The sequence below is a fragment of the Gobius niger genome (genome assembly GCF_951799975.1).
Source record: "Gobius niger genome assembly, chromosome: 2".
Lineage (NCBI taxonomy): Eukaryota > Metazoa > Chordata > Actinopteri > Gobiiformes > Gobiidae > Gobius > Gobius niger.
In genome coordinates this window covers 33745729-33767836 of record NC_136853.1, presented here as the reverse complement: position 1 = coordinate 33767836, position 22108 = coordinate 33745729, and the positions used below count along the sequence as shown (strand labels likewise).

Below are 22108 nucleotides of genomic sequence, written 5' to 3'. Positions count from 1 at the left end.
GCATAAAGGAGGAGACTTCACAAGCTCGTTACACTTACAAATACTATATTGCATTGTTATATTGTAACTGCAATTGAAAAATGACAATATCTTAAAAAAGGGAGTACCCACTGCTTTGTCACACACTTCTCGAGGCATATGCTGCCAATCCGCATCATGCCGCCCATAAACAAGACACGACAAGCTGTCAGTGCCCACTGTAATCAGCCCACTGAAATCAATCTATAAACAAGGATGAGGAAAGACCTCTGATTTAGACACCAAATGACTTCATTGTGCCAAAGACGGCACATCAAATTAGTCAAAACCAGCCAAACGTCGACTGCTGTTTTTTGACGTACGTAACTGATTTTCTCTAAAAAACATTAATAGGGCGTCACAGACAGGTTATTCTCTGCAAATGTCTCAATGTCTCAATGTCTCAGTACATCTTTGCAAATGATTAAGTACATGTAGCCGGCAATTAGCACAATTTCCAGGTTAATAGATCTTGTTGATCTAAACTGATTGTTGATTCTCAGTCGAATGGTTGTTCATTCCAAAACATGTCAGCGTCATTTCATTGTATAAGTCATCACATGCACAATAGTCTGTTCAATTGTCAAAATGAGTCAAGAACACAATACCATGAATACCATATATGTTGTGAAACTCCAGCTTTATTTACAGCACTGTAGGCTGCATTTTATTTATTTCTTTGTTATACACAATTGCATTCTGTTAGACAAAAAAAGTTACAGTAACCATTGTCAATGAAGGACTGGGCTAAGACTGAAAGGTGGACATGAGGGACATTTCAATGGTCCACTGCCATAGTGATAAACATTTAGACTTGCAGCGCTCACACAATGCCAAAGGAAAGCATGCCAAAGCATTTTGGGGCACTAACGGTTCAAATGAGAAGGACATTTAGACACACTCATGTGTCAAAAACACATGAGTGAACTGTTTTGGGAGAGTTATGAGCTTTTGCAGGTGAGCTACAGCGTTGTGCTCATGGTGCCCAGGTCATGGTCACAGAGTCTTCCACGGAGTTGAGTTTGAGCATTTTTGTGACACTTTTTTCCTCTTTTTCTTGGTGTCTGCTCCGATTTAAAGGCACACTGTGTAACTTTTTGGACTATACTGTTGCCATCAGTACAAAACATGCTCCTAATGACCAGCTGGAGACAGAAAATGCTATTACTGCAGTGGGTAATCAAATAATGTATTTGGATGTGAACCTAACCAGTTTAGTCGACATCTCCATGGAGACGAGCTGGAGACGTACCCACTCCCGGTAAAGTTTACCGTCATGTTTTAGGAAAGCTGAGCCGCTCACAGCAAAAGCACATTTGTTTGTACATTTATGATGCATTTTTTAATGATGAAAATATCTGTCAAATAATAAATGTTTTTTCAGCCATTTCCAGCCAAGACGATAGAATAACACTGTAGATTTACATGTCTTTGCGCTTGTACTATATATAATAAATAATGTGTTATAGTCCATAAAGCTGTGTGGCAATCTCACATAACCCGACATCACTTCAGTCTTTAAAAAAAAAAAACATTTAGTGTTTGTGTTCACCCTGATTGCAGTCTATTCACTCTGATTGCATACATACTTCTGCTCGGGTTGTGAGTGGCTAAAATTATACTTTTGGTTAAATATCATCAGTGCAGACCTGTTTGTAAGGCAACAACCAAAATGACCTTCTCATTCTTTACGATCGCTAACTCCCATCTACATAAACATCCACAATAAAGTTAAATCTAATCTAATAAATGGTTTTCTTTTGCATCAATGTCTCATGATACAAGCTTGGATTTCAGACAGAAGTCCCCAATGAACTATATCAACACCATATTAACAATGTATTAATTAAAGGCTGGGAATTCACAAAATGGCTGCTTATAAGACACATGATCAAATATCAATATTAGCGGTGTAAACATTTTGGAAGATAAGCACTCCGAAGTGAGAACTGAAAGTCAAGAAGGCACAGGGAGGAGAGGCGCTCGGTTTCATATGAATTTTATACCTATGAGAGCAAAAACACTATGCATTACAATGACTAATAATGTGCATTTTCTTTAACTTGCACAATGGTATTTACTGTTCCTTTACTCGACTCATACTCCTTGCTAATCATTCAGCTTATCAGGGTTCATGACTGCAGCCAGTTTACAAAAATTACACATCCCGTTACTATACAATGATGTTTTACCCATTGCAGTGACAGCCATATTAATACCTCGTACTAAAGGTAAAGCGAAAAGTAATCATGTCATGTGACTAATTTGAATTCAAGATGAAGACTAAAGCACGATCGTGAATCACATTATTGCTCAAACAAATATGTCAAAAAAGAGCGCCAACCGTGGTGTCACTTTCACAAGTAAAACTAAAAGTCCAAGCTGTGTGACGCTGGAGTCAGATTTCATAAATCCTGCGAGTGCTATGAAGGACACAGGGGAAGTCAAACCTATAAAAGTACGTTAAAGTAGGTTAAGTGCATTTGTCAGCGACTTTCCCTCTGCCATACTGTGACTGGCCCTGTAGTCCAGTCATAGTAGAGCCATGTTAACCCCATATTTCAGACCAGGGTTGCCTTGAGATCAGTTTAAAGTGTTTGTCGGTTTTCTGATGGGGATGGGGGCGAAATATTTGTTGTATTTATTTTTGTGGATTGGGTGAAATCATACATTTCAGAGCTCATTGTTGCTTGTTGGTTGGTTAGCCCTATGAACTCATTTTAGGTTTTTATCACAAGAAACAGAAAAATTGCACATTATTTTCTAAATTTAACATCAATTTCCCCCATAAATAACAATAGGCACAATCAACCCCACGCAGTTGTGACAAACTACGCCACACATCAGGCAATTTGCCATAGATTTCTCCCCGTTTCTTTTTTAAAGGAAACAAAGCCTACTTCATGTTCTGTGGGTGAGCAGTGGACTCTAGGAACAAAAGAACCAGTCCCAGTCTCCCCTAAAAGGGCTTTTGCATACAGTAACAGAGTAACCAAGCAGAGAAAACACAATTAAAAAACAAAAAGTTTCATTCATCTGTTAGATGGACACATTTTTACTATCAACATCTGATTATTTAAATGCAGTTGTCTTCATTGTATTTTATAGTAATCACAAAGCCTTTTATAGGTCGTCACAAAAGTCTAACAGACACAGGTGTTAATGAATTAATTTGACAAGTATAAAGTGTTACTGGGATGTGTCAGTTCCTGATGTGAAATATACTCTTCCACTGTGTGAGTGTGTGTGAGTTTTTTTGTTCTACTCTTCCACTGAAAATGAACAAAGCGCATTTTGTAAATCGTCACATAAGATAAAACTGTTTGGGAATGATCTATCTGGCTTTACTTTTGCAATACAAAGGTTCTTTAGAGATTATAACAAGGATCCTGTGGTTAAACATAGTATTTTAATAATCCAATCCAGAACAACAGAAAACAAATGCTCAACTTGTCCAATATGTGTGAGGGATTTGGTGAAAGTCCTTTTATATAACTAACATCACGTCAATGTTTTGATACCACTTTTGGACACCTTTATGGGAAAATATGAACTTGATTCATGTGGATAGGACCAGGAATTTCGAAGATATAATAATAATGGCTTGACCAACAATAGCGTTGTTATATAGACACCACTTTTGACTGACACCATAAAGAAAAAAAATATTGGATCTTAGTTCATTTGTCCTTAAAGAGGATTTTAAACGTCATGTCAGTTTTTGCTTCATGTGGATAGGCCCAATAATTGATGAGGTATTGGCCATGCACCAAGACAAAAATTAATCTGTGTTTTGACGGTTACCGGTTATAGAGTACTCTGCCTCAACTTGAAATTATAGGCAGTTTCAGGAGGAAGCATCTATGAGTTTTTCAGGGTAAAGGATGAGGGAACTATTTTTGAGGATCCGGTGCAAATATGACCCAGATGATATTGAGTTCAGTTAAGTTTATTGAGATCCCCATTTGGAGCTATTCTGCCTGGCGTCTATATAGTGGTGTTTAATGAGAGTGTTCCAGCAACTGTTTTGGCCTGTTCCCCAAATTCATCACATCAATCCAAAAGTATAGACATATTTACAAACTGACTACAGGTTGTTGTTGCATTCATATTTTAAACTAAAACTAATGTCCAAAGATGAGGGTGGATGAGGACTACCAAACTTAAGCAATTATTCATATGCAAACCAAGTACAATCACAGTCATAAAATGGATTAATGCAAAACGAGAACCACAATGGATTAAAGTTGGAAGGATGATAAAAAATTGTCTGGACTCTAACTTAGCCAATTCATTTGACAGGTAAATGTTTAATTTCTTTCTCTTTTGACTCAATTTGATCTGTATTTGTGGGAAATGTGAAGATTTACGTGCAGCGATGTTTCTCTGCGATGGTAGGAGTGAAGAGGCTGAAGCTGAATAAATGAGGAGGCAAACATGAGCACGCCATCTCATAAGAGCACCCAATTCACTGAGTTTTGCATAAAGAGCCAGGTCTGGACAGGAGAACAGCGGCTCAGGTGCTTGGTTAGCCCTATATCCACTCAGCTGTGAGAAAGTGCACTGACTTTTGGCTGTGGAAACACCCGCAAAAAGCTCTGCTCCGCCCTGGTCCTCTCCTAAGGAAATGCCCCTTTAGATCGTAGTTGACCCTGTGTGAATGAGTCCGTGGAAGAGAAAAAACTAAAAGCCGGGCTTCATATCGACTGAATATGTCCAGAAGAGACACAGGCAAAGCTTTATCCTGGAGAACTAAACGTGAACCAAACAGAAAAGGGTTTCCGCCTAGACATTAATGTTAAAACAGGGCAAGTTCACCGTAACATTAAGGATGTACAGTAGAGTGCAGAATAAAAAACGTGCAAGCTACAGCGAAAAGCATCAACACACAACGGCGTAGAGAGAGAAAGGTAGAGAGAGATTAACATACGACTAGTCAACTCATGTAAAATGAATCAGGATCTCAGATAAATCCGATCCAATACTTTCATAATACCTGGATTGGATATCGATACCGAATATCGAAGCAGGACATCCCTATTGTGTACAATACATATGTATTTGATATCGATCTGTGTTGCCATGTTTTCATCATGAGACAAACAAAAATCAGATTCTCCATGTGCTTTACTTGTTATTGACAATAAAGCGGGCGGAATTATTGAGACGTCTCTTTCTAATTTGATACAGCTTTAGTATCTGTATGGTACGTATTGACTATCAGAGAACATTATTCCAACCACAAGACAAATCTCTTTTGTTTGTTTCTATATGATTACCGAAGTGTGACGCCTACTATTGTATGAGACACAAAATGTTTATAGAAAGCACCATTTGAGGAGGGAGAACTTTACAGTATTTATAGGTATAACAGCTGCATAATTAATATTAACTGTTAAATGAGTAAATTGCACTGACTGCCAAAATCCTTATGAGCTTGAAACCTACAGGCCCTTGTTTTTCAAAATTGTGCTGCCCTGTTTTGAACACATGAGCCGTGTAATAAAAAAAAAAGCCCTTCCTTTGCCTCTCAAACAATTTTCACGGATCACCGCCTCAATCATTCTGCTGCATCACACAAGTTTACAAGTGTTGTGTTAATCGCAGATATATTCATACCTTCTTCTTCCCCTAAACGTAGCTCCAAACTCCAAACAAAACCAACCAAAGAGCGCTATAAGCATGGTGGACGCATTACTCTTTTGTAATTAATTCAAAGTTTTACCATCCAGTTTATATAGAGCCAACACTCAATTACATGCTGCACTTATTCCACTTAGAATGTTAAGGCACTCTCATCGATCACAGAGGTGGAGGTTCAGGCAGCGTGAGAGAGAGTGGCTCACAGTTAGCATATCTGTAGTGTGTTTAAGTGTGGTTTAGATTCACGGATAGTTGTGGGGAAATGAGTGTTTAATTGGGTCTATATTTAGTCCGCCTGTGGTCAGAAACTTTAGGGTCTTGGATGAGAAGCGCAACGTCCTACACTGTAACCACAAATGATGACTCAACATATTATTATTTGGATATGAAATGACAGACTTTATATTTGACTTCTTTGACAGAAACCACCACAGCTTCCTTTGCATCTGAGCCAACCAACCAGTGCTACACTTGCTAAAAATACGTTGCAAATCCCACACTGCAAATAAAAAATAACAAAAACGCGTACTGTTCCACATCCAAGCCATTCCTAACCATGATAAGTTAAACGCGCGCCAATGACAGCAATAGTGAAATGAAGAGCTAAGAAAAGGGAAAAATGGGTTTTATTCAAGAGTGGAAATCCATCAGACGGGATGAATGCAGCTCAGCAGTGAGACAAAAACACCAATTCAAAAGAGCGAAATCAAAGCCACTGCCTGAGCGTCTGACGTAATGCCAAGAGCTCTCGCAATATGATGGGACTGCCCTAAATCAACTTGTGCCTGATGCCCATTTACAATGTGACTGCGAAAATGCAATTAAAGGCGATAAAAATAAAAAATAAAAACTGCGGATTAGCTCGAATGAATCCGCACGTTTTCCCATTTTCCCTGTGAAAATGCTGAAATGTGGCGGAATCCTGAAATGTGGCGAAGCATAGCAGAACTAATAGCTCTGGCAGATCGGCGCTGAAAAGTGAGAAGGCTAATGGATTCGCTGCTACGGCTAAAATGACGGAGATTGGATGTGGGTTAAGGTGATTAAAATGATGGTGGGCCCCAGTGCTGCCTTTGTCAAACCAAATGTTATGTCTGAGAACGAAAGCAAAATGACAAAATCCCATATCAATGTGAGAAGCTATCAAAATTTTTGGGTCACACTCGCAGCTTTGGTTGGGCAGTCAATTGCAGGCAGGGAAAGGAAAGGGGGGGAGAGAAGAAGAAGCGTCTACAAACATTCTTTGCTTTACTCAGAACATGAATGTGGTGCATTTTATTGAGCAATTGAAATGGTTTCAATCTGCATGGTATTCCAAATGGTATTTTAAGCCTCTCCCATTCACCTACAACAAGGGTGGGGTCAGTAAGGGCATCTGTTGTCAATATGTTAGTCAGCGAGGTAGAAGATTATATGGTACCAGCCAACAGGAACTGACTGTGGCACCGCATTTTCTGGACTACACAACGCTCCGGAGTATAAGAAAAAAAAGACAAAAACAACAGGCTGAATAGGTGTACGGTATGCTAACGTAACACATTGGTAGTTAGCTACATGAAGCACTGAATAGGTGTCTGGTATGTTAACATCACATAAACAGTTCAGATAACTATAGCACAAAGAACATACCAACCTCTCGATCACACTCCAAATCACTAAATCCATTGAAATCCTCTGTGTCACTTCTGAACAATCGCCTTGGCAACTAGGACAGGAACTTCTACATCACCGTGGACACAACCTGATCATCAAGCAGGCGCGTCTGTCCCACACGGCCAACTACACCTGTGTGGCCAAGAACATCGTGGCCAAGCGCAAGAGCTCCACCGCCGTGGTCATCGTCTACGGATTTCCCATCAACCAGTGCTCCTCCTGTGACCAAAACAGTGAAGATGGCGGCCACGACACAACGATCTTTCACCAAAGAAAAAAAAGAGTGGAAAAAGAGTGGTGCGCACTGAATGGGTGCTGCTGCCGGATGCTCTCTCATCGAATGCAATTTCTCCATCTGTGAGATCAATAAAGTGTCATCTTATCTTATCTTAGCTGAGCATGGAGGTGTAAATGCGGCGTTGACAAGCCTCTCCTGGCAGCACGTTTTTCAAGCTCTCATTTAGCCCGAGATTAGCTTTTTTTTTGTTTTCTTCATTGCGATAAGAGTAACCTTTGCTTTTCGCCTGTCCCTCACAAGTTTCTCGCTCACTCCAAACTTTCTTTCTGCCGCTCGATTAGCCTAAAGTGCCCTCTGCATGTGAAATTATATATTTGAATTTTTAAAAAAGAAAGGGAAAAAGATCACATAGTATAAGTTGCACCTGAGTATAAGATGCACCCGCCGGACTATGAAAAAAGTGCGACTTATAGTCCAAAAAATATGGTTGGTGCACATGCTCTCTGAGATTCAATGATTAATAGGTATTAGGGTCTTAAGTGCGGTCTTGCACAAGCTTAATATAGAAACTGCAGCTACGCGTTAGACCTGAGGTGGCAGTAGAGAGTATAAAAATATCAACTTCCAACTAGTCCCTTTAACATCACTTTGGCTTCTAATAACATTTTGATTCACATCCTAGATGATATGGCAAACAAAAGAAACAGTGCTTGCTTCCACCTTAATTCTGACTGTGTGTTGCCATAGTTACACATCAACAAACATTATCAAACCAAAATGCCCACAAAGAGTCTCTGCCCATGACACTTTCATTATTGTTGAAGATAAGATTGTTGAAGAACAATCAACTATGACTGGTTGCCAGACAAGACATTATTTCCTTTTAGACAACAACAGATCATTTTATTCAAATATTCTAAGGTATAAAGATAATTTGTCAGGTATAAAGACTCCAATGAGATGTTGTACAGAACGATCAGATTATGAATAAAATATGACAAAACAAGCCCTGTTTGTCAAGACAGCACCATATTTCATTGTATTGTAGTCATATTTTGTGTGCATTTTAGTGTGACTACTTCTAATATTGATTCATGAATGTTTTTTTAAGGGCATGCTTTTGTTCCATTTATGTGGATCTATGTATATGTAAACTAGATTTACTTTTTTTATTGAGCTGACATTGTGATGTGAAAAAACAACAAAACACAGATGATGCAGTCAAAATAAAGCACATATTTCAGAAGTAGCAAAAGTGTGGACAGAACTTAGGCTTGTGATAATATAGAATCCACAGCAAGCCTGTCTCATTAGAGCCAATACCTAACTCAGAGGCAGGGCATTTAGCTCTGCAGCACCACCATGTTTAGACCGGTGCCAGCACATAATTGGGAAGCATGCAGACTATACACTGCAGGGCTGTCTTCTGTTGGTCATTACGTTCACTGAGTCTCCCCTTAAAGCCCCAAAACGCCAAGCGATCAGCCCAGGTCCTCAATCACAGACCATAACAGACCTGCCATCCCAAGAGCTCCTGACGACTGTTTTGAAAGATAACCAATAGCACATATAATAAAAATGTGTTTATATAGAAGATTCAGGACGGACTGGCACATGGTAGTGATGTTAAAATAATTTGCCAAGTAATCGGGATTTGTTATTTGTAAAGTTTGGGATACTATTTACCAGTATTCTCCCTGAATTCTCCCATTCTCCCATGTTCATTTTAAATAGGTGGCTATGGATATGGGGGATCACTTTAGGACACTGAGACACGCATTAAAAAAAAAAAAAGGATAGGCCATCGTTTTTACATACTGAGATATGTTCTTACCATAGCTTAGGCGAGTTGATGCTTAACTGGTCTTTGTGCGTGCGCTCAGTCACACAAACTTTATCCCAGTTTGGGGCTATACCTATGCTAGGAGAGGCTAAATGCTGACAACATTTGCGTGACTGAGCGCACACACAAAGACCGGACAGGTATATATCAACTCATCTAAGCTCAGGTAAGAACATATCTCAGTATGTAAATACAGTGGCCTATTCCTTTAATGAAAATGCCTATAAATCAATAGCTTTAAGGAATTTAGATGCTAAAAATGTTTTAATACAATTTTATCTGACTCATTCAGTCATGATTGCCATGGTTTTGATGGCAATATACGTATATGAATCTTCAAAAGTTCACTTCTTGCTTTTGACAGGCAGAGATAAATGTCACATTATGACCTTTATCTGTGTATCCGTGAAATTCAGTTCTCATCTCCAAGAACCATGTGAGCTTCGGGTTCATCGTGATACGAAAGAAAACACTCCGGAAAGTGGATTTTAAGGACAAGGACACGGTGGCTGTTCTGTGGTGACACTTTTGCCCTCACAATTTTAACCGGACATGATTAGAGTTTCCACTGCAATTACAGCTCTTATTGTAGCCCATAGCACTCAATAAGCGCTCATAATTACTTAATGCCTCCGAATCGTGATGGGGCAAGGCTGTTGTGACTTACAGGGAAATGGGAGGATAACAAGTTCTGTGTGGCGGTAGCTATTAGAGGAGCAGCAGCCAAAGGGGATCACAGTGTGCGGCTAAAGGACTCCGACAGAGTGGTGCCCTGTGACAATGTAAATACAAATTACAAACAGCCCTCTAGATTGTGCCAAATTCCCGAGGCAGCAAAAAACAGGCATGGAATTTGAAGCAAAACACAATTTTGAAGATTTTTACCGGTATGTGTGACTCTATTGATGAGCAGACTCTTGGAAAAAGTGTGCATCTCAGCTTTGTTCATTGAAAGTTGTCACATGTGCTTTTAAACTCATTGAAGAGAAAAGTGGTGATGTAAGGACAGTTAGGAATATGTTTGGACTGTTTTTGGTGTGATAGTGGAAAAAAAGTCAGGTACAGGGACTAGAAGATAATTGCAACTTTTTAGTAAGGGATAATGTATAGAACGCTGGTCATTATCGGGAAAATAAGTTGTTTCGCTCTGAAGGCCGAAAGGTTTATTTAATGATTTCCGCAGCACATAAGTCCGACTCCCGTTGACTTCACGCGTGATTCCCCCAACTTCTCTCACAGAGACGGGGACAGAGATAGTATCCTCAACTACTACGTGCGGAGTGATATGAAAGACCTGCATTACAAGCAAGAACTCCGTTGCCATTGGCAGCGGCCTTTATTTTTTTCAGAGGTCCTCTATCAGAAAATAATGACTGGTAGAATGTTGGAAAATCCCATTCAAGTCAACGGAGAGCTCTACTTGCATTGTGAAGAGCTGTAATAGTATAGTAAGTATTTTATTGCGATTTTTCCTGTTGAGTCATATCTTTCATTACAAGTTACATTGTATTGTAATATGCGTATTAATATATGTGTATTGTCTGGATAAATAAATAAATATGCATGACTCAACTAAAAAGGATAGCTCTTTGGTGAAAAAGAATTGAAAAGATTTTGAAAAAGTGAACTCTAAACTCTACGGACTCCGTGCATAGGCCTTATGCTTTTCAAAAACGATATGCGCACAACACATGTCGCACGTGTTGTGAAACGGGAGGGCGGAGCCTACATCAGCATCTCAAATACTCCTCTATAATGAGGTTCGAACTCACACCAATTACTAACTCCAGCGGTAGGTGCTGACAGCTAATTACTGAAACTGAGAAGTCGTCGTGCAGCAGGGTTGGCAGCAGACACTGTTGAATTGGACTGTCATTTGTCTAAATGTGTGAATATGTCCACACCGACTAACCCACACCTCCATTAAGTGGTACAGTTGTTGGCCCTCGCACCTTGCAGCGAGAAAGTCCCATGTTCAATTTCTGAACATGGCAGCATTGCCATGTTCTTGTATTCTTATATCTCAGTGGGATAAATAATGGTCAAATCAGTTCATGACCACCAGACCCAAAGTCCAATGAAATTACACTCATAACTTTCTCAAATAATAATTCTAGTTCCTTGACTTCTCTTAGTTCAGGCAGTGCCTGTGTAAAAAAGTAACTATGCTAATAATAACTTCCAATTTACTTTTCACGTATAGATTCTCACAATAGCACATAATACAAAAGATGTTTCCCCATGGTAGCTGTATACTGTAATATTGAGTACATTGAGCACACTTTGTTGTAAAAGCAAAAACACCATATTATTAGACTAATTCATGAAACATCAATAAAACTGTGTTTTAGTGTTATGCCCTTGGGTACAACTCTTTGAATAAAATAATGAAGAAATCATTTGTCCGTGAGTTTCTCAGCCTATAACATCTGTTTCAGAGCAGCGCATGAACACATCCCTAAGCCTGAAGCTCCGTGGGGCTCAACCGCCTGGAGACAGCCAGGTCTTACTCATTAGCACAGCATCGGAAAAACTCCAGGTCATTACAAAAGAACACAAAAGTCCCAGCGAGATGGGACATGTGGACAAAAACAGACACCATATCTGTGGTCAGTGTGTGCAGTGCTGGTTACTTTGGCTTCAAATCAGAACTTTAAAAACATCTAAAATAGATGCCAGCATTGCACACAACAGGAGCGGATCTAGAGGGGTGGCAGTAATTGTCTTGCCACCCCAGTGATGACAAGTGATGTCTCACATCTGCTGTAGAAGCTACCTGGGATCTTACAGAGGCTGACTCTCACTTAGTACTTACAGGACAAAGAATTATAACAACTTTATAGCTAAATAAGGAGCTAGGTGCCAACTCCTGTGGCTCCCGAGATCATGCTTTTTTTTTTTTTTAACAAAAGTATATTTTACCCGAGTTAGAAACCCCCTACTTATACAATGCTACTATTTGTATATAATTTTGGGAGGCTCAGCCTGCATCTAAATAGAAACATTGTCTTGTGCACCCCCACTGTAAACATTTGCCATTGTAACATATGTTGCCACCCCAGAAATGTTCCCTGACTCTGCTAGCCACCCTGTAGTTTTTTTTCTAGATCTGCCTCTGGCACAAACTGTGAGTTGTTTAATCCACTTATACCACTGTCCCACAAACTTAACATTTTCTAACAAATGTTATTTTTCATTTACTAAACTGGCTAGATACACCAAACTACCAGGACTATTTTATGTGGGTTTTTAGCCGGTCTTACACTGTCTGAAGGCTCCTCTCAGAGTGAGCCATTCTCTCCTGAAGCTCAATAGTTAATTATTGAAACAGCTGCGGTGGCGCCCGCTTATACCTCGGTCCCACGAACTGAAACTTTTATGTTTAACTGTACTAATCCATCTAAATATGCTTACGTGCAGGGATCATTTAATGTAGGTCTGAAAATAATGAATGCCTTAACCGTTTTCAATAGAAATGGAAAGCTCATCTTTATTAACAGTAGGCTAACCTAGCTGCTTGCTCTCCTCTACTTCCCATTCTTCAAAAGTTTTGTTATGGCCAAAAATGTTGAAATTAAATCTGATTTAGCTGTGTTATGCTTTGCCATGGCGATGCCCGCAGCGGATCGATATCCCAGTGATTTAACTACGGACTACGTGTCTGGTTATACGAAAATAATGCACACCAGTTTGCCTTGGAATTCTCACTGACCATGGTATAATTTGAGTCATTTCACACCTTTATTTTTGTTTCCGACATACTTCCATGGGTTCATTCAGAGTTTCATATCTTCAATGAGAAACACACAATGTAAACAGTGTTGGAAAAATAACAACGACAATGCATAAAACGTGTTGCCAGACTTTTGAACGATACAGTATGCTGGCTTGGTCACACACCGTCTACCTGTTGTCAATACAATACAATAACTTATAACACAAAGTTACAAATGTTGCTTTGGTGTGAGCGCTTATTTCTTTTAGCTAAGTAATGTATCGTTTAATTTAATTGTGTTGCTTGGTCAATGTCTTTACAGTGAACCCGGCCTGAAGACCTCTCCAGGAGGACAGTGTGAAATGAATCGGCAGGCCAAAGCTATTTCCTGACTGTTGCTCCTCCTGGGACCGTGCGCTCTGTTTTTCTGCGGCCGTCTCTCCTGTTACTAATGCCTGACTCCGCGTAACCCTTATCTCACACTCACTACACGCACCGATAGGGCTCTGTGTGTAAGCAATTAAAAGGGCTTATTGGCCAGATAAGAGGAGGGAGCGGTCTGATAGAAAGCCACAGGCAGCCGTATCAAGTCTTTGAGTTACACTGTGGAGCCCTTGGGTGCGCGGCTTAGTCGGGTGTATGAGATCAGGCTCTGTCCACATGCCCTTTCACATACACACATCAGGTTGAAGCAGCACTGTCTATAAACACTGGAGAAAGGCCAGTTGGTGAGACGTAGACAAGTGTACTATAGGGCCTGTGACATAGAGGATAATAGCATAATGTTCCTCAGGTTCGGCTTAAATATTATTAAAAAAAACATCATTAGTGTCTCTAGTTTTATTGCTGTTGTTTTAATGTAGGGGTTAAACAATGAGGAGCCGTGCATTACACAGTTATAATGCACGACGAGGAGGCAAGAACAAAGTGCATTAAAACTGTATAATGCACGGCTCCTCGTGTTTAATCCGCTTATACCATGGTCACTGAAACTGTACATTGTGGCCTGCTTGCTTTTTTTTTTTAAGTCCGGGGAAGGAGTTTATTTTTCTGTTTTAAGCTGTTTTACCTGAAACTAACTCACATGTTTGTCGTTACTATGGAAACAGCTGCAGTGGAGTGATATACAGACAGCATCTCGTCATGGAAGGGGGCGTGGCTTCGCCAAGGGGGAAAATAGAATCTTTAGAAACACAATTTTCCACTCTTTTTAGCAATTTTCTGGTGGAGTATGAACTTATTTCTCACACATAAATAAAGTAAAGTCTAAATTGTGCCCATATGGATATTTTCTCACAGCAGATTGTTCAGTAGAAGCGCTAGCTAACCGTTAGCATTAGCCCAATGCTAATATGAAGCATCCTGTTAGCATTCTGTTATTTATGTATTTATGGGCTGTTGAACCTCTTTGCTCCTCTCCGTGACTTTGTATCTTTATTTAGTAGAAAACTATATTCATAATTCAGCATTTATTGAAGTAGTTTTTGAATAATTAAAGAAAGCTTAGATTTTTCTTGCAGATGCCGTCTGTATCTATATGGTGCGTTCATGTGGTCCTTGGGTGAACGACTTCCCCAGTTGGGAATTCACATGAACACTCACTCAACTGGGGAAAACAACTGGGGAACTTGGGTCAAGACGAGCGTCCAGACTTCCACACCTGACTGCGGAAATCAGCTGATTTGTTTTTCTACCGTCTAATGTGAGCTTTAAAGTTAAACACTGCTTTTTTTGAGTTAAGTGTGAACTGTCGTCATCCTCGTAGTAACAAAATTGCGAGTGAAATGCCGGTCACCAACGTTAGCAAAAAGTAAATTTACATGATTTCTTTTTTTTTAAACTAACAAACTAACCTTTAGCTTTTGAAATGCTAACAACACATTTAAAGCAGTACTAAGTAACTCTTCCCCCTAGAGGCCATATACGCAACTGCAGGTGTAGTAGCAAGTTACGATTTTTTTACGTATTAATTGTCTTGGAGAGTTAATACTACGCTGACAGGAAAGGCGAAGGGAGAGAGGGTTACTGTGCATCCAATTATACAATGGAAATATTTTTTTTCACTCAAACTTGGCTGTAAATACTGTTCAAAGTGACGTTAGCCCGCAGTTAGCTTTGCCCGTTAGCATGTTAGCTTCTTCTTCGTGATTACATTAGTGTGTATTGCTTTCTCCGGACCGGTGGCAGTCAAGTTGCAAACATGGTTTTCTGCCCAGAGACACCAGGGGGAGATGAAAGACCCTCCAATCATCCCATAAACACTTGTATTACCCCCACAGGGACTACGGGGAGGATTTATTAAGGTAAACACGTTACTTAGTACTGCTTTAAATGATAAGCTCAGCTAAGCGCTACTCAATGATAAAAGATGACATCAATATCCCCACCTTCCCACATAAAAACCACATGAACACAAACCAACTGGAGACAATGACGTCACATCTCGGGAAAACGAACACCCCAGTCCACATGAACGCACCACAACTGTGCATTATAGGGTTTTAATGCACGTCAGTTAGCCAATCAAAATTGAGTATTCACCCGGACCATGGTATAGATGTTGTTATATGACCACAATATAAAACAGTTTTTATGTTGACGATGTTGCATTATACTTCCGCAGCAAAATGTAACTTTCATTTGATTTGTTTGATTTGTTTATTTTAAGATTTTTGTCTGTCTGCCTTTAGAATGTTCTTTTCATGACATTTAACAACACAAATATTTTCATGCAACTTCTGTCATTGAAGAGGAAGTGCATCAGCGAGCAACTACATACTGTGCACACCATATTAGAGCTATAACGCTTTAATGCTGAGAGGAGAATGGATCAGGCATTCCTTTACTTCAGTAGGGGACTTGGTCTTTATAGCAAGATTATTGTGTGTGAAGTTGTTCCTTCTCCAATTCAAAGTCTGGCTCTGATTTCCAGCATTCAGGCAGGTGCAACATGATCACAACATGCTCTGCCCAGGGACCCAGAGCTGCAAGATAATCAAAAACAATGCATCAAATTGTGTGTGTGTGTGTGCGCGCGTGTCGTCATCTCAGGCGGTAAACAGCAGATGTTATAGCACCCTGGAACTCCCACCAAATACTTTTATGAATATCAATGTTCAGAGAGACTCTATATGGATTTAAAATTAGTTGTATAATCAGCAAATGCACAATGAAAAACACTTGAATCATTGATTGGCAGTAGTTAACAGGCTATTTGGGCTTTCACAGCAGTATTGTGCTTAAGTATTCTAGTTTTACAAATGTAACTTTTCTTAACAGCAAAGACATAAACTGCAACAACAAAATGAGGAAAAGGATTCTTGTCTAATGATAGAAAAAAAAGAGATATTCTAGAATCATACATATTGGTGTTTAAAAACAAAGAGTGAAGACATGAATATGCTTTGAATAACCCTGCTCAAATTAACAGAAATCTCTGCAGCAAATTGCCAGGACAGTGTGAACACACAGCACAACACTGCCACTGATTAGAAGATAATCACAAGACCTCTAACATTAAATGAAGGATGCTCTGTTTTCAAAATTGAAGCCCAAAAAGCATTTCATATTTACTGCGCTGACAGTGACAGCCAGTGCAAATGAGCCTCTAAATCACCCATAAAAATAATGCCAGCTGAATAATCAGGTCCTGTATTTTTAATGGTCCTCTGCTGACACACAGTGAATTATTATTAATAAGCCGCTGACAGATAAATAAAGTATTCAAAGCTTGTTTTTAAACTGAAATGCGGGAGACTGCAACCCAGCAGTGTGGAGATGCACTGTGGCTAAAAATATACTATTTCATGCCATCAAACTGCTGCACTTTCACTAAGGTTTAGAGACTTGGCTCTTAGAAGCTCTTTAGAACAACAGCTTAAAATGTATATACACTTCTCACACTTTACAAACACACTATTTATTTATTTATTTATTTACTTATCATCACATAAAAGTTAGGTTGTCAATCATACATATTAGGTAATGTGGCTCAGTATGTATAGTAAAAATTCACATTCACGTTGTGTGAATATGTTTGTGTGATAGTTGATATGGTGAAGAGACTGCAGTCTACCCAAAGGCAGATGTGGTGATGAGAATCTGTAATTAAGGACAGAGTAATTATACACGGAAGGTTTTGAAGAAACTCTCCATCAATTGCATTAATCCAGCTGTAAATCCTTTCATGTATTGGCATTTACACCTGTTTACATGCTTTAGTTTTGATGTGATTCTGCCCTTGAAAACGAGAGGATTCATCTCATGGGGCTGATTCTCCGATAAAAATATGAATATGTCCATACAGATATAATAAATAAAATACCAGCCGTATATTCCATTACACATTATTGATATTCACACTACATTAGTAACCCTACTGGAAACAATTTGGGAAAATCCTTGTTACACACAATGCTGTTAATGTTGTACTTTCATCTTCTGAATTTTTTCTTTTTTTAACTGTGAAGGTTTCACACGAGGCCGAACAGACTGATGAATAGCTGAGAGTCATTTGCACTCCATGATGCCAATATCTGTGTGAGTGGCCTGGCTTTGACCGTGACCTGTGCACTCTGTAGTGAGCGCTGAGCTTGTGCTTATGTTGTAAACAGGATTTTAAGTGTAACATAAAAGCACATGAAGGCTACGCCTGTGAAGCATCTGTGAAAGTGAAAATGGATTGTTGCCCAGCTAAGGGAAAAAAAGACTGAAAGATTGAGTTGCTATTGTGGAGCTTTACATTTACATAACAAGTTAACTGTCCAATAAATCATTAAAAAAAAAACATTAAAAAACTCAGATCTGCAGAAGAGAGAATTGTGGCAGTCTACTCACTTTAAAAAAAAAAATCTATTTAAGTTTGTTCTTGTTAGATACTCGCCCCACCAGTCAACCAAGAACCATGTTTCATTTTGAATAATGCAGGAATGCAAGAGTCAATGCACACATTTGATCTCTTAAAAGTTAGGGTACAGAAGGCAGTGCCGCGTGCACCAAACCCCAGAGCAGCTAATGAGCCGATACGACCCAGAGTTCAGTGTACTGAGGTTGTATTCCTCCTTTTGGTTCACAACAATTAACTACATTTACTATATTTACTTCTGCTTTAGAGTCACAAAAGTGGTCTAATTGGCAATACGTTTATCTTAAAAACACAGGAAGTTGCGGATCTGGTCCAGTGAGTAATTATAAATGAGCTCAAATAAATAAAACTATGTTTGTTGTTGCTGAAACTAAGCATTTCCATTGAAATACTTGGTGACGCTTTATATTAAGGGGTGCTCATTAAGGTATTACAGTAATAAGCATTAGTAGTTGATAGGCCATGAATAATATGCTTGTAAAGCTGCTTATTATATTATCAACTGTTAATAGGCTATGAATAATTACTGAGTACTTATTATTATAAAAATATACATGGCCTACCGTGATCTTTAACTCCAACCAAACCAACCATTTGGGACTTCAGCCTAAAGTTAATAGGGTAACGCTTTATATTAAGGCGTGCTCGTTAAGTTTTTATAAGGTATGAATAAGCATTAATGCTTGTAAAGTTTTAACACACTGCTTATTATACTTTTATCTCTTAACATACTAATAGGCCATTAATAATATGCTTATTCATAGCCAACCCTTAACCTAACCCTGACCTTAACCCTTACCCTGAAATGATTACTAATGCACAAGAATATATAACAGGAGGCATCTACTGAGGACACATCCATTGCAACTACAAAGAAAAAGATCTTCTGAACACAGTACCAGTCTTACATAATGCAGTGAATGGAAAACTGCAAATGACATACGAGTCAGTGCATATCTTTGACCACCAGGAGGTCATCGGAATGTTTTATTTTATCTGGACCCTAAGCAGATTATTAATGGTTACCTTATTAATACGTAATGAGCACCCCTTACTATAAAGCATTACCAAATAGATACTACTAGACCACCTAGAGCGCTAGTACATTAGCAATGCACTAAGTCTGACAAATAAAGTTCTAAAGTTCTGTCAAAAGGTAAAAGTTTAAAGCATTTTGCTGGAGCTATATGACAGCTGCACATCCATATATAAGAATTACTGAGCCAGTTTATAATGTGCATAACATCATCATTGGCATTCCCTAGTCATTATATATGGCATTTGAAGTGTTTGTATCTATGTTACTGATTGAAATCTTTGATACTCTAAGAAAATAATACTTCTTGATTAATGGCTGAACGGAACAATCTGAAGCAAATGGGGGGGAAAAAATCATGCACGTGTATTTCCTTTGAAAGAACATTGCTGTAAAAGCTGAGAGGCAGAAGTGTTTGCCCCCCTGGCAAACCCATGTCCTTCATTAAATGGGCAGTGATGTTTTACAGGTGAACGGCTTATGTTGGTTAGGGCTGCTGCGGTCTGTCACTGTGTTTCATCATATTAACCAGGATAAGGTCTGTCTCTGAGAGCGCCGGGGCACCTCGATAAATCACTATTAAAATAAGCTCACTTCCACCAGCTTCAGCTCGCTGCACTAACAAGGTGTGCAGCTATAGTCAGCTTCCGCTTAACACATGAGCAAAGGGTGACAACTCAGGTTTGTCATAACTGAACTGCACCCAAATTTAATATAGTAAACAAATCATCTTTAGTTCACGTCTTTGTTAAATAATAATCAAGGCTTATTAATGGGCACACAGCTATGATGAACACAGACAACATAATCATGTATAATCATTGAAAGAGCAGAGTGGCATCTAAGTTGCACAAAATTGTGATAGGCTAGACCAGTGTTTCCCAACCAGGGGTACAGGGACCACTGGGAGTACTCCAGGACCTAGCAGGGAGTACTTGGAACTATTTAAGATTGAAAAAAGGGGAAAATGTAACATACATTTTTTTAGGAAAAGCTATATTTTTCAGTAAAATTTGAGGTTTATTTTGACTGCAAATTGTCCTTTTTCTTACCACTTTTATTAAGTAATTACTTTCTAAATAAACTGCAACACCCTTGAGGTAGGAGGTACACGGTTGACCACTGAAAGGCCAAAGGGGTACGAAAGACAAAATACGTTGGGAACCACTGGGCTAGACAAAAGGCTACACATAAAGTGAGGCAATAGTTGAAATATAATAGAAAAATTATTGCATGGCATGGGGGAACTAATGTGTCCCTCTAAAAATTGGCCTATGCAATAATAAACACACACAGCAATATATGCAAATGCACTAGTTTCATTCTTAACAGCATGTCAAACTGAGAGGCAAAATAACATTTCCTCACTGACAAATGCCATGTTGTTAAGAGATGATCACGATTATTCAATGGCATATGCGATAGAAAAGAAAGCCCCGATTCCTGAACTCAGAAGGCAGATGTGAAGTAGCCTCAATCTAACATCAGCCTAATGTTCAAAGTAGTTTTTTTTAACCCCACAATTATACAGGCACTTTTAGGGTTTTTGAATTTGACTGAAATCGGTAAGGTGCGAATGCCTCTTACCTGTACATGTCCCTCTCCCTTCCCGCGCCTTCAGGCTCCCTTTAACACATCTGCCGGGTGCTACAATGCACAGTGGACCTTTCTCGGCTCACACATGGACGCGTTGAGCCGGGGCAAAAACGACACGACCTGGGGAAGTCTTTTTTTTTCTCTCTCTTCTGTTTTAATTCCGACGTAGAAGAATGCTAACAGTTGTTCTTCTTGGGCATCTGTACTGGCATCTCAGCTGACGCGCATTGGTGTCTCCTCCTGGCACATCCCAAATTGTTCACACGGATTTCCCGCGGATGAAAGATTTCGCGGGAGCTTGTTGGATGTGGTTTACTTCCCGGCGCGTGGCGACCTCCTCCTGCATCACCCGCCCACACACTTCTGAATGAACGCGTTGAAACACAGTGGAGCCGCTTTCGGTCCGCACCCCTCCGCCTCTCTGCGCGCTCTGACGGGCTCCGCGCACACCGCACCAACTTTTATGGAGTCTCTCCACCGTCAGTGCAGGAGCGATTCGTTTGCCTCGTTGCCTGTCACGCTGCGATCTCATATGCATCATGTTAGTGTGAAATTGTCATTATGAAATAATGAGCTAGGAGCTGTTTACTGCAGTTTATAACAAAAAATAAATAAAAAAATAATGTGTCAATTTGCAGGCTAACTTGGCTTTAAAGTTAATTCTTAGTTTCATCAGGCTTATAGGCTAGTGGTTTCATTATTTAATCGGCTAATCGCGGTGTGGAAATTGTTCTTCAAACGCTATGCAACAGTGCCATCTAGTGGTTACACTGGTTATTTTTATAAGTTGTTTTAATAGGGTGGCATTCTCTCTAAACCCCCATCTGAACCGAGTACATTTTCTCCAGTTTGGCATTACCCAAATCTAAGTAGCGACGAAAATGAGGGTGAAAATTCACCCAAAAAAGCCATAAAAGAGCAAATGTGCGATGAAAGTGACCCAAAAAAAGTGACAAAAATGCAACAAAAAAGTGACAAAAATATGACAAAAAAGTGACAAAAGTGCAATGAAAAAGTGACAAAAAAGTGATAAAAATGCGATAAAAAAGTGACAAAAATATGACAAAAAGGTGACAAAAGTGCGATAAAAAAGTGTCCAAACAGTGATAAAAATGCAACAAAAAGGGACAAAAAAGGGACAAAAGTGCAATGAAAAAGTGACAAAAAGTGATAAAAATGCAACAAAAAGGGACAATAATATGACAAAGTGCGATTAAAAAGTGACAAATAATTTACAAAGAAGCCACAAAAGATGTGACAAAACGCAACAAACAGCGTTGATGACAACACGGCAACAACGCGACAAAGATCCGTTTTTGTCGGCCTTAGCTTTCAAATGAGGCGTTACACTGGCCTATAATAGACTGCAGTCGAGAAGCTTTATGATTTGAGTAAAGCTGAACTGGAGGAAATGTGCTCTGTTAAGGCGGGGATAAGAGGTTCAGATAAGATATATTAGTCACTTCAATGTTTTTTCTTTTTTTTCTTTTTGGAAGAATGAA

The 22108-nt window shown here is 39.3% G+C and overlaps 1 protein-coding gene across 2 annotated transcripts in view; it reads right to left on the bottom strand.

Moving 5' to 3' along the window:
* The window catches only part of LOC306983080 (chemokine-like protein TAFA-2), a 219454-nt gene that overhangs the window by 38198 nt on the left and 159148 nt on the right, over positions 1–22108 (bottom strand). The window contains exon 1 of one of the 2 annotated variants that reach the window (XM_079582791.1): positions 20598–21131. The exons of the other annotated variant lie outside the window; for it this stretch is intronic. Within the exon in view, the coding sequence (XP_079438917.1) occupies positions 20598–20605 (8 nt within the window). The 5' untranslated portion in view covers positions 20606–21131. Of the gene's footprint in view, positions 1–20597; positions 21132–22108 lie in introns of those variants that run through there. 2 annotated transcript variants of the gene reach the window in all.